General features: G+C 46.6%; 1 protein-coding gene across 11 annotated transcripts in view; it reads left to right on the plus strand.

The window, feature by feature from the left end:
• MYO3B (myosin IIIB) overlaps window positions 1-17,548 on the plus strand; it is a 523,821-nt gene that overhangs the window by 435,872 nt on the left and 70,401 nt on the right. Inside the window, exons 33-34 of one of the 11 annotated variants that reach the window (XM_056536152.1) lie at window positions 11,200-11,274; window positions 11,504-11,887. The exons of 9 other annotated variants lie outside the window; for them this stretch is intronic. In XM_056536152.1, coding sequence (XP_056392127.1) covers window positions 11,200-11,229 — 30 coding nt within the window. In that variant the 3' untranslated portion in view covers window positions 11,230-11,274; window positions 11,504-11,887. Of the gene's footprint in view, window positions 1-11,199; window positions 11,275-11,503; window positions 11,888-17,548 lie in introns of those variants that run through there. One more of the 11 variants, XM_056536153.1, reaches the window with a different exon arrangement.

Consider the following 17,548-nt stretch of genomic DNA (forward strand, 5'->3'; position numbering starts at 1 on the left):
TGGACAGTTCCTAAAACGGACAGAGATGTCCGCAGAGAGCACTGTGCTCGTGATGTCAGCAGAGAGCACTTTGTTCCAAAAAGAAAAGCATTTACTCTGTAGTATTCAGCAGCTAATAAGTCCTGGAAGTAATTTACAAATCTGTTTAACTTTCTGGCACCAGTTGATTAAAAAAAAAAAAAAAAGTTTTCCACCAGAGTACCCCTTTAACTTACTTCCAGGCTGCGTTTCTGTGGATTTCCTACTCCAAGTGTTTCACTGTTCTCATTATTTCTTCTTTTTGATCCCTGGGCGTTGCTACTTCGAGTCAGTCAGTGGATTACTTGTGTCATAGTCAGCATAACCCCTTAAGGACCCAGCCAATTTTCAGTGTAGCACCCGGCCATTTTTTGCACATCTGACCACTGTCACTTTAAAGATTAATAACTCTGGGATGCTTTTACCTTTCATACTGATTCCGAGATTGTTTTTTCGTGACATATTCTACTTTATGTTAGTGGTAAAAAAAAATCGATACTTGCATCATTTCTTGGTGAAAAATTCCAAAATTTGATGAAAAAATTGAAAATTTAGCATTTTTTTTTAAATTTGAAGCTCTCTTCTTATAAGGAAAATTAATATTCCAAATAAATTATATATTGATTCACATATACAATATGTCTACTTTATGTTTCCATCATAAAGTTGACATGGTTTTTACTTTTGGAAGACACCAAAGGGCTTCAAAGTATAGCAGCAATTTTCCAATTTTTCAAAACATTTTCAAAATCGAAATTTTTCAGGGACCAGTTCTGTTTTGAAGTGGATTTGAAGGGCCTTCATATTAAAAATACCCCAAAAATGACCCCATTATAAAAACTGCACCCCTCAAAGTATTGAAAATGACATTCAAAAGGTTTGTTAACCCTTTAGGTGTTTCACAGGAATAGCAGCAAATTGAAGGAGAAAATTCAAAAATCTTCATTTTTTACACTGGCTTGTTCTTGTAGACCCAGTTATTGAATTTTTACAAAGGGTAAAAGCAGAGAAATCTTCCTAAAATGTGTAACCCAATTTCTCTCGAGTAAGAAAATATCTTATATGCGTATGTCAAGTGTTCGGCGGGCGCAGTAGAGGGCTCAGAAGGGAAGGAGCGACAGTGGGATTTTGGAGAGTGAGTTTTTCTGAAATGGTTTTTGGGGGGCATGTCCCATTTAGGAAGCCTCAATGGAGCCAGAACAGCAAAAAAAAAAAAAAAAAAAACCCGCATGGCATACTATTTTGGAAACTAAAACCCTCAAGGTACATACAAGGGGTCCAGTGAGCCTTAACACCCCACAGGTGTTTGACGACTTTTCGTTAAAGTTAGATGTGTAAATGATTTTTTTTTCACTAAAATGCTAGTTTTCCCTCAAATGTAAAATTTTTACTAGGGATAATAGGACAAAATGCCCCCCAAAATTTGTAACCCATCTCTTCTGAGTATGGAAATACCCCATGTGTGGACGTCAAGTGCTCTGCTGGTGCACTACAATGCTCAGAAGAGAAGGAGCGCCATTGAGTTTTTGGGAAAAAAAAATAGTTTGGAATGGAAGTCAGGGGCCATGAGCGTTTACAAAGCCCCCCGTGCTGCCAGAACAGTGGACCCCCCACATGTGACCCTATTTTGGAAACTACACCCTCACAGAATTTAATAAGGGGTGCAGTGAGTATTTACACCCCACTGGCATTTGACAGATCTTTGGAACAGTGGGCTGTGCAAATGAAAAATTACATTTTTCATTTTCACGGACCACTGTTCCAAAAATCTGTCAGACACCTGTGGGGCGTAAATGCTCACTGTACCCCTTATTACATTACGTGAGGGTGTAGTTTCCAAAATGGGGTCACATGTGGGGAGGTCCATTGTTTTGGCACTATGGGGGTTTTGTAAACACACGTGGCCTTCAATTCCGGACAAATTTTCTCTTCAAAAGCCCAATGGCGCTCCTTCTCTTCTGAGCATTGTAGTTCGCCCACAGAGCACTTTACATCCACACAGGGGGTATGTTCTTACTCAGAAGAAATGGGGTTACAAATTTTGGGGGGCTTTTTTCTTATTTTCCCTGGTGAAAATGAAAAATATAGGGTAACACCAGCATTTTAGTGAAAAATGGTTTAGTTTTTTTTTCATTTTTCCATCCAAATTTAAAGAATTTTCATTAAACACCTGTGGGGTGTTAAGGCGCACTATACCCCTTGTTATGTTCCGTGAGGTGTGTAGTTTCCAAAATGGGGTCACATGTGGGTATTTCTTTTTTTGCGTTTATGTCAGAACTGCTATAAAATCAGCCACCCCTGTGCAAATTACCAATTTAGGCCTCAAATGTACATAGTGCTCTCTCACTCCTGAGCCTTGTTGTGCACCTGCAGAGCATTTTACGCCCACATATGGGGTATTTCCGTACTCAGGCGAAATTGCCTTACAAATTTTGGGGGTCTTTTTTCCTTTTAACGCTTGTGAAAATAAAAAGTATGGGGCAACACCAGCATGTTAGTGTAAACATTTTTTCTCAGCTGGTGTAGCCCATCAACTTTTCCTTTTCATAAGGGGTAAAAGGAGAAAAAGCACCCCAAAATTTGTAGTGCAATTTCTCCTGAGTATGGAAATACCCCATATGTGGCCCTAAACTGTTTCCTTGAAATACGACAGGGCTCCGAAGTGAGAGAGCTCCATGCGCATTTGAGGACTAAATTAGGGATTGCATAGGGGTGAACATAGGGGTATTCTACGCCAGTGATTCCCAAACAGGGTACCTCCAGCTGTTGCTAAATTCCCAGCATGCCTGGACAGTCAGTGGCTGTCCGGAAATGCTGGGAGTTGTTGTTTTGCAACAGCTGGAGGCTCCGTTTTGGAAACACTGCCATACAATACGATTTTCATTTTTATTGGGGGGGGGGGGGGGGACAGTGTAAGGGGTGTATATGTAGTGTTTTACCCTTTATTATGTGTTAGTGTAGTGTTTTTAGGGTACAGTCGCACTGGCGTGTTACGGTGAGTTTCCCGCTAGGAGTTTGCGCTGTGGCGAAAAATTTGCCGCAGCCCAAACTTGAAGCAGGAAACTTACTGTAAACCTGCCTGTGTGAATGTACCCTGTACGTTCACATGGGGTGACAAACCTCCAACTGTTTCAAAACTGCAACTCCCAGCATGTACTGACAGACCGTGCATGCTGGGAGTTGTAGTTGCGTACCTCCAGCTGTTGCATAACTACATCTCCCAGCATGCCCTTTGGTGATCAGTACATGCTGGGAGTTGTAGTTTCTCAACATCTGGAGGCACACTGGTTGGAAAACCTTCAGTTAGGTTCTGTTACCCAACTCAGTATTTTCCAACCAGTGTGCCTCCAGCTGTTGCAAAACTACAACTCCCAGCATGTACTGATCACCAAAGGGCATGCTGGGAGATGTAGTTATGCAACAGCTGGAGGTACGCAACTACAACTCCCAGCATGCCGAGACAGCTGTTTGCTGTTTGGGCATGCTGGGATTTGCAGTTTTGCAACATCTGGAGGGCCACAGTGATCTCCAAACTGTGGCCCTCCAGATGTTGCAAAACTACAAATCCCAGCATGCCCAGACAGCAAACAGCTGTTTGGGAATGCTAGGAGTTCTAGTTTTGCAAGATCTGGAGGGATACAGTTTAGAGACCACTGTATAGTGGTCTCAAACTGTAGCCCTCCAGCTGTTGCAAAACTACATATTCCAGCATGCCCAAACAGCTGTCTGGGCATGCTGGGAGTTGTAGTTTTGCAACATCTGGAGGGTTACAGTTAGAGACCACTGTATAGTGGTCTCAAACTGTATCCTCCAGATGTTGCTAGGCAACTCACCGGCTTCCGTAGGATCCAGCCGCACGACATCGTCGCCCGCCAATCACCGTCACCAACTGCCTCTGGATGTTCTACCGTGGGTCCTCTTCGGTTTCCCCGTTCTGCCCCGCCTATTGTGGGTGGACAGGACCGGAAAAAAGCGAAAGTTAAGCCCCCCGCCCCCGATCTGTTATTGGGCGTCGCTTCTGGCAACCAATAGCAGGGATAGGAGGGGTGGCACCCCTGCCACCTCACTCCTATCCCCTCAGAGGGAACGTGGGTGTCTTAGACAACCGCGATCCCCCTTATATTCACTTGCGATTTACCGCGATTGCCGACATGGGGGGGGGGGGGGGTCTGATGACCCCCCCTGGGTGTTTGCATGGGATACCTGCTGAATGATTTCAGCAGGCATCCTGGTCCGATCCCCACTCAGCACGCGGCGGGGACCAGAATTCGCCATTACGCACGCGTACGTCATGGGTCCTTAAGTACCAGGGTTTCATGACGTACGTGTACGTCAAGGGTCCTTAAGAGATTAAAGCGTACCGGTCATATCACGGAAAAAAATAATGCTCAGATATGTTACTCACCAGGTCATTTACATTCTTTACATGTCTTTTTATGTGTCTAGCTTCTTTATTTGGCTCACAAATCCCTCTGTTCTGCAGCTTACTCATTCTGACATCCACTGCACAGAAAGGGGTGTGTCCGAGGCAAGCACTGAGCCTGCCTTCCCTCACCATATATTCACTTCCTCCCTGAGTCTGCTGTGCTGGGTCTCTTCATCCAATCACTTCAGGCTGCTCTATAACCCCCTCCTCTCTGTTTTCATGCTGCAGTCTGATGGGACAGGAGTGAGCACAGAGGAATGCTAGTTCCGTCCTCATTTCCTGGACTTTGTCCCAGCCTGTGCTTTAGCTGGGACAAAGATGATGCTGCAGCCGGACAGGATTATGTTCTCGATGGTATGGGGAACCCTAATAGTCAATTTTTTGTAAGCCATGATTTCTATAAAAATTAGCTAAAGTTATTTTATGTTTTGCCAAGATGTACAACATATAAAAAGTTGGCATTGAAAGGCAATGGTATATTTTTAAGATGATCAAATATTTTCATTTTTCTTTTTTTCAACTTTTTGAGTACATTATGGCCATTTCAGCATTAAAGTGTACCTGTCACAAGATAGAAAAAAAGGAAAATGCTCCAGACTCTTTACCTGGTGCTGAACTAGGTTTTCATCCTTTTATGACTACATTGTTTATGTTGCTCACACTGCATGCATGCAGTTCACCGAGAAGTAGGGCGCATTCCTTTGCTTGCTCTCACATTGCATGTGGGAACTTCTTTCCTTATTCCTTAGAGCTGACAAGTGGTCGCTCTGTGCACTGAGGTTTTGTGACCCCCCCCCCCCCCCATGTTTTTGTTTATTACAAGTGACAGTGCCATTGGATCTACGAACAGGATACGGGTGTGCGCCTTATGCAACAAGTCCTCCCCCAGTCTGAACTGTGTCCAGTATTGTCAGAAAATCGCATGCCGATGCAAATAAAATTTAAACCAGAAAGTGTATGGGACTTTACCAGTGAAAAGTGTTTTACCCGAGGAGCTTGTGAAATAGAGAGGAAGGTGAAGAAAGGACTGTTATTTGCCATTGTGAACTGCAGAGAGTCTGTGCCTAAAAGGGTTAACTTGGTCCGGTGTTTCCAGCGCAAGCGGTTGCAGCTCCGCCCCATCAGTCCCCAGCGGTGACGCCTCTTCAGCATGGCAAGGAGGAACCAAAGAGCCGCCCTGTGTTGCACAGGGGAAGATTTTGCCGACCAGACCAAAACAGGAAGTTGCCTGGGCGCAGCCATATTGAAAGGTCCGGCTGTTGCGTTAGTCTCTTCGGTTATCTGTCAAACACCCGCTGCAGCACAGACTCTGCAAACAGCAACGATTGCCAGTATTAAGTCTCTGCTGTCAGTAGCTGTCAGTCTTAACCCATTAGTGCCTGCAAGTCTGGTCTCAAGACTATTCACAACCGAGTGCCTGCAGAATAGAGGGGCAGCATCCATTACAATACCCCCATTAGCCAAGTCGCTGCAGCGCTACATTAAGCATCTTAAAGGAGAACACACCTTATTTCTCTCAAAAATCAACAGGATGTCAGAACCAAGCTCTCCAGATCAACCAGGTGCCAGCGCCCCTTCATCGCCAGCAGCAAGGTCATCACCTGCCCCAGCTGTCGGGACCTTTCCCGCCCTGCCTGCAGTCAACATCAACAGTCCTGGTGTTCCAGCATCTGCACCGGTATTCATGGGGAACCCTGTCCTCCCTACCTACAATGGAGACCTCTTCACCTTGCGGGATTTCAAAGAGAGGATCCAGAGTTTGTTTGTCCTTTACTCTTTCCCTCCTAACCAACAGGTGCAATTGCTCACAGGACAACTGCAGGGACCAGCATTAGAGGAAGTCCTCACCTGACCAGCCTCTGAGAAAGAGACTTTAGAGCAGATCTTTGAAGGACTGTACCAGGTATTTGAATCACATTCTCCATCAGAGGTACGTCTCCGGCTGTATGAAAGGCGACAAAAGCCAGTTGAGACCTAAAGAGCATATGTTGTAGCCCTACAGAATGCCTTAAAGACTGTCCAAAAATTAGATGGTATAACTCCCGAGCAGGTCAACAAGGTGTTAATGGACAGGTTTATTGATGTGGCTCATAAGTTGGACAAAGCCCAGCTGAGAATGTTAGCGGTCCAAACCCCCAACATGTCATTCCCTGCTTTCAGAAAACTGGCTATCCAAGTGATTGAGTCCGGGACTGAGTTAGAGGAAGTTTTTACACCCGTTCAAGGGCCACTAGGGGCAGTAGCCAGACCTATACCATTACCATCACCAGCCTCCGCACAATTGTCCTCTACTTTGCCAGTCACTGCAGCCTCAGATTTACAGAGTGTTAGGCAGGATATTGAACAACTGACTAAGGCTGTGAAGGAGCTTGCCACCCGGGCCGCTCCACCTGACCATGAACCGCCCCTGCATAGAAAACCTGCCCCTGCTCCTGCTCCCTGCAATTTCAATTACCGCAATCCTCCGCCCAATAGACCCTCGGGGACTCAAAGACCCTTTTGCACTTACTTTAATAAGTCAGGACATTGGAAAATGCAGTGCTGGGATTTAAACTGATTTCCCTTGAGGTTGAGGACCGGCTCTCAGGAAAATAATCTCCGAACTACCTAAGTCAGGACTCTCACTTTATGTCGCCTCCTGCCCCTGTGTAAAAATTGTTGTAGAAGGTGTACCGTTGGAGGCGTTGATAGATACAGGGTCACAAGTGTCTACTATACATAAAAGTGTTTTCTATCAGCATTGGGATGCTAGTTTATTGTGTGAGCCTGATGATGTTAACTTCCGAGTAGTAGCGGGTAATGGGCAACCAGCGGGCAGGGAAGGATTGTAACTAATGTGACAGATAAGGGGTCTGCTGAGTTTATATTGAGGATTAACATTGAAGTGTTAGATACCTTGCATGCCTCTCTCTACCCCATATGTCCCCTTCAGGCCAGCGGGCTGCGCAGCACCACTTGAAAGTTCTACAGGCGGAGCAGAAGTTTGCCAACAAGCAAGGTGAAATCTGCAGAGTACAAGTTCAAGACATCAGGTCGGTGACCTTGCAACCCAACACAGAGACCATCAGTCAAGAATAGGGACTATCAAGCCCTGCTGGAACCTATGCAATTGGAAGATCATCCTCTTGTTCGAACTACGAGAAGCCTTGTCACTGTCACCAACGGGAGGGTGGTTAGTAAACCTGTTTGATTCTTCTACTGTCTTGCCCAAATACACTCCTGTAGCTCAGCTGTACCTCCTAGAGTCGAAGGACATTGTGACAGAATGTCTGGGTGCCCGACAGCGTGCAGCTCAAGTTGCCGAAGGATCTTGTGTGAGCCCTCCAGAGCCCTGGTGGGCGCAACTCCAGGTTGGAGATGACACTACCCCCAAAGGACCAAGTCGATGAAATATTCAATGTCGCCAAGAGGTACCAAGAGGCTTTCAGCAAGCACCCCACAGACTTTGGGCAGACTTCAACGATCCAGGGCCGAATCCTCACAGGTGATAGCCCATCTATCAAGGAAAGATACCGTCCGATCGCACCAGGCATGTATCAGACTGTCAAGAAGATGCTGGCCGACATGAAAGAGGCAGACATGATTCAAGAAATTCAGAGCCCCTGTGCGGCACCACTTGTCCTGGTCAAGAAGAAAGACGGAACCATCCGCTTCTGTGGATTACAGGAAACTTAACAACGTTACACATAAAGACGCTTATCCTTTCCAAGGATTGAGGAGTCACTCACAGCCCTCGGGTCAGCTGCTTACTTCTCCACCCTGGACTTAACCAGCGTATGTTGGCAAGTGCCCATGGCCGTGGAGGATTGGGAGAAGACCACCTTCGTGACACCCATGGGACTGTTCGAGTTTAAAAGTATGGCATTTGGGCTGTGCATTGCCCCTGCTACGTTCCAGCATCTGATGGAAAGGTGCCTGGGCCATCTGAATTTTCAAAGTGTCCTATTGTACCTGGACAATGTTCTTGTGTATTCCAAGTCCTACCAAGAACACCTCAGTCATCTGTCAGACGTCTTCCAAGTCTTACTCAAGCATGGATTAAATATTAAACTGTCCAAGTGTCACCTGCTTAAGCCTCAGGTCCATTACTTGGGTCATGTTGTCAGTGCAGAAGGAGTCCAGCCCAATCCTGAAAAGGTGGAAGCTGTCAAGAACTGGCCTACCATGCGCACGGTGAAAGATGTCAGGAGCTTCCTGGGAATTGCCAGCTACTACCGCTGCTTCATTCCCCACTTTGCCCAGATTGCAGAACCCCTCACAGCTCTCTTATGGGGTACAGCGAAGGAGAACTACAATAGAAGACTACCTATTAAATGGGCTGAAGAGCAAGAGACAGCGTTCCGAGCTCTTAAACGCCTGCTGACGGAGCCACCCATCTTGGCCTATCCAGACTTCAGTCAGCCATTACGGCTGTGTACTGATGACAGTTTCGAGGGTTTGGGAGCTGTCCTGTCCCAAGTCCAGGAAGGAAAAGAGCGAGTAATTGCCTAAGCCAGTCACAACCTGCGAGGAGCAGAGAAGAACAATGCCAATTACAGCTCATTCAAATTGGAACTTCTCGTCCTGGTGTGGGCCATGACCAAAAATTTCAAAGACTATTTGGCTGCCATGCCATTTGGCCCACCAGAACACTGCCAAGTTGGGTGCCATTGAACAGCGATGGGCTTCAAGACTAGCCAATTACAGTTTCACCATCAAGTGATGAAGCAGCAAACAAATGCCAATGCCGATGTACTGTCTCGTATGACCCCTGGCGAAGAACCACTTGTCAAAGTCATGTGGAAAGATGTGGAGATGCCCCCATTTTATCAGTGGTCGTGAACCAGAATTTTGTGACCGCCCTCATGGACGGTGAACCCAGGTCCAAAAAGGTTAAGGAAGGCCTATACACCTGGAAGACTCTTCAAGACGAAAGTCGAGTCATGGGGGATCTGGTGGACTCCCTTCTGGCAAAAAAGGTGGCAACCCATCTACGCCAGGCCCAGTGTGACTACGAGTTGAAATGTCTGTGGTGACAGAGGAAACGACTGTTTGTTCAAAAAGGACTGTTGTACCAAAATTCTTTGGATCCGGTCTCTGGTGATCGACTTCATCAGATACTGGTTCCCAGAAGAGACGCAGCGATGGTCCTCAATGCACACCATGACCAGTCGGGACACATTGGAGTCCATAAGACTGAAGTTACTGTCAGGCAAAGAATCTATTGGATCGGAATGCGGAGGGACATTGAGAAATGGGGCAGTGAATAGGCAGTCTGTAATGTCACCAAGAATGTGCACAAGGATGCAAGAGCACCACTCCATTCCATCCAGAGTGAAAGGCCCAACCAGTTGGTCGCGCTAGACCATGTCAAATTGTCTCCTACCCGTTCTGGGTATACTTATGCTCTCATCATAGTGGATCATTACTCTAAAGGGGTTGTCGTTGTACCCGTCAAAGATCTCACAGCCAAGACAGCGGCCCAGATGTTCTACTTCAATTGGATGCCAACCCTTGGGTGTCTGGAGTCTGTCCTAACGGACCGAGGAACGGCCTTCGAGGCCCAAGTCTTCCAAGAGTTATGTCAATTCCATGCCTGTAAGAAACTCCGAACTACCGCTTACCATCCTCAGGGGAACGGACTCTGTGAGCGCATCAATCAAGTCTTTATCCACATGTTGCGAGCAGCCTCTGTGTCAAGACATGAAGAGTCGCCCTGTCTGCTGCCCCGAATTACTGGAGATATATAACAGCACAGTCCATTGTTCTACAGGGTATACCCCTTTCTACTTGGTGATGGGGCGACATGGGCAGCTGCCTAAAGACCGGACAATTGGGCTCCAGGCCCCGTTCAACAACTTTCTGCAAGCCTCCCTAGAATGTGTCTCTGACCACCAGAGAAGGATCCATGAAGCCAAAGAAATTGTCAGCAAGAAGATGGGCGAGGCTCAACAGAGACAACAAGAGGACTATAACTGTCATGCCAAACCACTTCAATTGGGTGATAAAGTCTGGCTAAAGAAATCTCCAAGGACCAACAAGCTAGACTCTATCTGGGAGACAGAACCGTACACAGTGACGGCTATACACTATCCTAAGTCTGATGTCTACGAAGTGCAAAAACCTGTGCATGAGCCACAAGTCGTTCACCAGAATCGAATCAAGTTATGTCTCAAAGAAAATCTACCAGTACTCCCAGCGCCGCCTCCTCCAGCTGTCAGACCTGCAAGAGAGTATGTCCCGGACGAGGGAATCCACCCATCTATGGATTACCCATGTTTTCTCCAAATCAGCCTGCAATCTTCTGTGTCTCACCAATGCCGGGGTTGGTTCAACCCACTTTAGTCTCCACACCAGTCCCAGTCTTTTCACCGTTGGCTCCAGCCTATACACCAGTTTCCAGAGTGCCAACTCTGTCACCAGCCTGTCCAGCACAGCTGCCAGTGACTCTGAGTCCAGCCAGTACAGAACTAATGCCAGCTCCTGAGTTCGCTGAGGAAGAGCCAGCTGCAGCTCCAGAAGTCCCAAGAGCTCCAGAAATCTCAAGAGTTCCAGATTCTCCAGAGGTGGTGTTGCGCATGCACACCTATCAGCTAGGTATAAGGAATAATGGTAGTGCTATGTACAAAGTTGTCAGTATAACACATAGTCTAATTTAGTCAGCTTACATAATGTATTATATAAGCAAGTCAAATGCCTAGTTAGGACTGTATCTAACATGTACATTTCCAGTCCATAATTCACCTGTCTAACATTTTTCCTTTCCACGTGTACAGGTCACTCTCCTGGCCAGAGGGTTCCCCTGAGATATAAATAAAGCACGTAGGGCGACATAGTTGCTGTATATAAAGGTAATACTGTTATGTTATATAAAAACATGTATAGAGTTCTGGGAAGAAGTGGTTAGTGCCGAGGGGCCCCAGTAGCTAAGGCATAAGGTAGAGAGCCTCAGGCAGCCTGATCCGACTCAAGTATATTAAATGTGATAAAAGTGTATTTATAAGGGTAATGAATCCCACATGTTTATGTCCCGTTATTGAAAGGACGTTTTCACAAAAATGTTACATGGACTTGTCTCAGTTCTTTCTATTCAGACCTGTGAAGGACAATCGACAATAATGCCCCAGCAACTGTCAGTCTAGGCCCCAGTGGCCACTTCCAGTTGTCCACCCTCCAACAGCCTAAGAGTGTGTCTGGAGACATAGGAGGCCTCAAGTCAAGTCTGCAGCTACAAGTCTACAAGTAAGCTAAAGTCACAGCTTAGTCTGTCTCCAGTCAAGTCAGTCACTGTCATCTATTGTCAAGTCAACGTGGCCTGCACTAAATTGTCCAAAACCAGATCAAGTCCCAGCAAGCTCTTAAGGTCTCTGAAGTTGCTGGTCACCTCCGTGGGCCTGGCTACACTGTATAGACTGTCCAATCCGTCACTTAATAAAGCTAACGTTGTCCGTAACTTGCCTCCGTGCCTAACCCAGGATCCAGCGGTATACCTTCGGGTGATATTGAGGATAAACCTTGGCCTGGCATCACCAATACAAGGGGTTAATGCCATCTGCCCCTAGGGTAATGCCATCTGCCCTGTATCACACCCATACTACACAGCCATGTCCAATAATCTTATATGTACCTATCAGCTGACAAACCCCTATTATCCCATCTATTACTTTATTTGATGCAGTTTCTATGCTAATTTCATTGTTCTTCAGACTTTGCTACACATAAAATGAAAGCTTTTCATGCTATCTACTATGACTATTAGTGAAAAACATGTGAAGACCAAGTGCAGCTATTAAAATGTATTAATACAGGCTTCCTTCATTTACATAAAAATGTTTACAGTACACCACATCCTATATGTAAACTTGTAGGATGCTGAACCATTCAAGCCTTTAAAAAAGTTCCAGCTATACATGGTACAATGCTAATATCTAAGAGACTTCCAAAGTGATCTAAAATGTCCTGGCCTCAAAGGTAAATAAGTCTATGAGCAGAACTGGACTTATTTGCTTATATTACAAATCACAAATCTTGTTAAAAGTAATTGGGGGAATATTCCAAAATAATTTCTTTGTAGACTGTCCCAGATTTGTTGAAAAAGTGGCAGAGCACACATTTTCAAAATAATTTTGCTTTGTTTGCACCATGTATAGCAATTTTTTAAAGGGTCTTCAAATGGTGTAAATTGGGCCAAATTTCAAGTCTGTGACCAAAAAAACTGTCCTTAAAGGGCCACTGTCACTTTAAAAAACTTTTGACATGTTGTAGAGACATGTCAGAAATTTTGATCAGTCGAGGTCTTCAGACCATAACCGATAGCTATAACTAGCTGGAAGAAGAGTGTGCTAATCAAAACTTACAACGTAAGTCTATGGGATTGTCATCCATGCTTTTCTCCCTTCTTGTTCTTACAATTGATCAGGTTCAGCTCCTCAGTACAAGTGACTTAAAATATAACTTTGAAAAGCATTTACCTATATAACAATCTTGGCCACTTGCCCTACACCTCTGCCTCCTACAGTATCCGCCTCCTACCCCTATTTATGCATCCACTGGACCTCTGCATTTATCTTGGCCCAACAGTGTACACATGTAGAGCTGTGTAAGCAGCAAAGACAAATGCCAGCTCACTTAGATTTTATGCAATTATGGAAATCAGGGGACCCGGTTTGCTGCTAAGGTTTAACCTCATAACTACTACTTCCCTTTTGCAAATGGCCATTACACTACCACATAAAAAGTCGATCAGGATGGCAGTCATAGCAGCTGCTGTCAGGGCCAAAAGGTTGGGAAGAGGGGGCACATTGACTCATATGGGAGAAGTAGATGCCCCCGTGTTACAGACCTTTCTTGCCCTTAAGATGGCCATACATTTTCAATGAACATTTGTTAAGTCAATAGTTATCTTTCCCATACTCCCCATAAAGGGGTGTGTGTTCTCCAGAGAGCAAGAAGTGTGGAAGATTTTAAGCCATTAAAGGGTCACTCTCATTAAAACTAATTTTTGCTACTGCACTCCTTATGGTAAATGAAAAATATTTCTAATATACTTTGTTTAAAAAAAAATTAAGTTTTCTGTTTTATTTGTGCTTAAAAAAGCTCAAGAGCACATTTTCCCCCAACTCATACACAGACTTTGGACCAAAGTCCGAACACAGGAAGTGCCGCCTGGAGTGCTGAGGGGGGGGGGGAGGGGGGTGTCCAGCCTCATCCAATCATAGCTCCTCTCACACACAACTGCCATATGATGTTGGCTGGACCCCCCCCCCCCCCCCCAGCACTCCAGGCGGCACTTCCTGTGTTCAGACTTTGGTCCAAAGTCTGTGTATGAGTTGGGGGAAAGTGAGCTCTTGAGATTTTTTAAGCACAAATAAAACATAGAAAACTTCATTTTTTTTAAACAAAGTATATTAGAAATATTTTTCATTTACCATAAGGAGTGCAATAGCAAAAATTAGTTTTAATGAGAGTGACCATTTAAAGGAAATCTGTCATCAGTATCACCCGTACTATCCTGTCACCCAGGAAGCGGAGCATGCGCTGTAGAGTAAACCTGCTAAGCGAGCAGGGCCGGATCATCATTGGCGCTCATGGAGCACCTGCTCCGGGCACCGTGCCCGCATCAGGACATCCCTGCGGGCTGCTTAGTAGCGGAAGCGGGGCCCCCGATAGCCCGGCCGCGGCCACTTTAAAACAGTGACCAGCGGTGGCTCCTGTGGGCCCGCCCCGGACTCCTCCTGCTTTTTCTATATTTCATATTTCCTTACCTGGCCGCGCTCGGCAGGCTCAGGGGATGCGTCGGGTCATGTGGGCTGTGACGAGTGACGTCTCCTGCGGCTCCTCTGCACAGTGTCAGGGACGTCACTCCTCATTTCCGGCAGCCGCACCGCTACAGGGCACAGTTTTCTTCATTACACCCCAGCGCTGCAGGAAATGACGAGTGACGTCATGCAGAGGAGCCGCACGAGATGTAACTCGGCACAGCCCACGAGACCCGACGCTACCTGAGCCTGCCGAGCGCGGTCAGGTAAGTAAATATGAAAAATACTAAAAACAGGAGGAGGGGGGAGCAATAAGCAGGGGAGGATGATGAGGCAGAGGGGAGTAATGACGAGCAGGGGGGTAATGACGAGCAGGGGGGGTAATGAGGAGCAGGGGGGTAATGACGAGCAGGGGGGGGAATGATGAGCGGGGGGGGGAATGATGAACAGGGGGGGTAATGATGAGCAGGAGCAGGGGGGGTAAGGATGAGCAGGAGGGGGTAATGATGAGCAGGGGGGAATGACGAGCAGGGGGGGAATGATGAGAAGGGGGTAATGATGAGCAGGGGGTAAGGATGAGCAGGGGGGGTAATGATGAGCAGGGGGGGTAATGATGAGCAGGGGGGGTAATGATGAGCAGGGGGGGTAATGATGAGCAGGGGGGTAATGGTGAGCAGGGGGGTAATGATGAGCAAGGGGGGTAATGATGAGCAGGGGGGGAATGATGAGCAGGGGGGGTAATGATGAGGGGGGTAATGATGAGCAGGGGGTGTAATGATGAGGTGGGGGAATGATGAGCAGGGGGGTAAGGATGAGCAGGGGGGGTAAGGATGAGCAGGGGGGTAATGATGAGAAGGGGGGTAATGAGGAGCAACGGTGGTAATGATGAGCAGGGGGGGTAATGATGAGGGGGGGGATGATGAGGGGGGGAATGATGAGGAGGGGTGGAATGATGAGCAGGGGTGGAATGATGAGCAGGGGGGTGGAATCATGAGCAGGGGGGGATGATGAGCAGGGGGGAATGATGAGCAGGGGGAATGATGAGCGGGGGGGGAATGATGAGCAGGGGGGGAATGATGAGCAGGAGGGGGAATGATGAGCAGGGGGGGAATGATGAGCAGGAGGGAGAATGATGAGCAGGGGGGGGGAATGATGAGCAGGGGGGGTAATGATGAGCAGGGAGGGTAATGATGAGGGGGGGATGATGAGCAGGGGTGGAATGATAAGCAAGGGGTGAAATGATGAGCAGGGGGTGGAATGATGAGCAGGGGGTGGAATGATGAGCAGGGGGGTGGAATGATGAGCAGGGGGGTGGAATGATGAGCGGGGGGGAATGATGAGCAGGGGGTGGAATGATGAGCAGGGGGGGAATGATGAGCAGGGGGGGATGATGAGCAGGGGAAAACACAGTCTCTTGCAGGGTTATACTGATTGTTGTCTTTATACAGAGGATGAGGAGTGGCTGGCAGAGTGAGGAACCAATAGCGTCCCGGCGTCTAACTTTACAGAGGAAGATGGATCTGGAAGAAGACTTGGCGTCTGGACCAGATGAAGACAAAAAGGAAAGACAACAGAGAAGACGTCTCCTGTGAGTCATTTTATGTTTGTGTTTTCTCCTGACTGTCCCATTAGATCTCTCGTCACTTCTAAGTTTTGCAGTAATAATGGATGACACTGTATATAAGGCTCCAGGTGTTACAAAACTACAACTCCTATAACGCCTGAAGCTCTCCAGACATAATGGGGGTTGTAGCTTTGCAACAGCTGCAAAGAGTGACCTGAACTAAAGTGATTTTAGACCATGCAGCCCGTTTTATTTTAACGGGGGCCTGACTCCTGTTCCACTCAGTGGAAGGGAAGGGGGGCTGTCGGGGGGGGGGGGGGGACTGTCAGGGGGGGGCCCATCATAATGAAGTGCTCCGTCTTCCAGGCAGCCTTAATTTGGCCCTGTGCGCGAGCAGGGAAGGAGGGTGGGAGGGAGGGAGGTGATGCACCGGAATGAGCAGGGCAGAGCACCCGCCCGGCCGAAGATCTTGTAGGGGTACCCGGACCTCCGGCCGTAGCTCTGCCCATGCCCCATAGACTTCATTTACATAAGAAGAAAAATAAGAATAACGGGGGAGTGGCTGGACATTTCGGGACACTGAAGTCATTGTTTTGATCAGTATCACCCAGTCTGTATGTCTGGGTGATACTGATGACAGATTTCCTTTAAGCCCTCCACTAAGAACTCTGGGAAGAGCAATATGCAAAGCAGCTCATTAACATGCCACCATTTCTTAGTGGAGGGCTAAATGGCTTAAAATTCTCTAGACTTCGTGCTCTCTGCAAGGAGAACACACACACCCCTTACCTACTTCGATCAACCCTGCTCTGTACTGATGAGGGGCAAAAACCCTGAAACAGGCCATCTGCAGAATGGGTAAATCTTTCCTTTTGGAAAGGTGTGTAGCTTGGCAAAATCCCAGTCTGTAGCCAGATTCCGTAATGAGTAGACACTCTGATTCTAAGGGAATATCTCCAGAACCGGTGGCATGTTTATGAGTGTCTTTGCATACTCCCCATACACATAAATGTTCGACACAGCTGGACATTCATGTGTTGTCTATGAAAAGGTTAGGGGTAAATCCAATACGCTCAATTCTTCCGAGTTGTATGGTGATATCCAGAATCTCCACCAACTGATGATGTCAGTGAGTCGAGAGGCTGCCATACACCTTAGACAGTCAGCCAAAGCAGAATTTAGTGTAAGGTAGATATAGGGAACCTTAAGTCATGTCCCGTCCATTGAGACAAGACTAAAGGCCAGAAGGGCCCAAAAAGCATTGGCATTTTACTTGCTACCTTAATGCTGTGAATAATGTTAGAATTTTACAATCAATTGGGCACACTGAAGACTTCCTTCCTTGTTTCTCGTATATCTGTGGTGAACCTGGAATTGCCTTTTCTACATATGCAATTAACATTAAACCCCGGCAGGGTATATATATATATATATATATATATATATATATATGTATGTATATATATATATATATATATATATATATATATATATAGATAGATATAGATATAGATACTGTATAAATATATATATTCATGCTCAGGCAGGTGAAAAAAAAAACACATACTAACCTTCCATGCTCCCTCATGGCTGCTGTTACAAAGCCTTGGACCTCATTCGGTGTCTGAGGTGTGACACTGTTGTGGCCACTGATCGACTCAGCAGGCAAAGGCTTATGCTGACCCTGATTTCAGAAGTGTGGCCCATCAAGGATTGGGGCTCCTTGCCAGCAGCAACAGGGGGAGCAAGGAAGGGTTAGTATGTGTTTTTTGTTCTTTATTATATGCAATTTTTTCCACCTGC

The sequence above is a fragment of the Hyla sarda genome, chromosome 8, assembly GCF_029499605.1.
Source record: "Hyla sarda isolate aHylSar1 chromosome 8, aHylSar1.hap1, whole genome shotgun sequence".
In the NCBI taxonomy this organism is placed as follows: Eukaryota; Metazoa; Chordata; class Amphibia; order Anura; family Hylidae; genus Hyla; species Hyla sarda.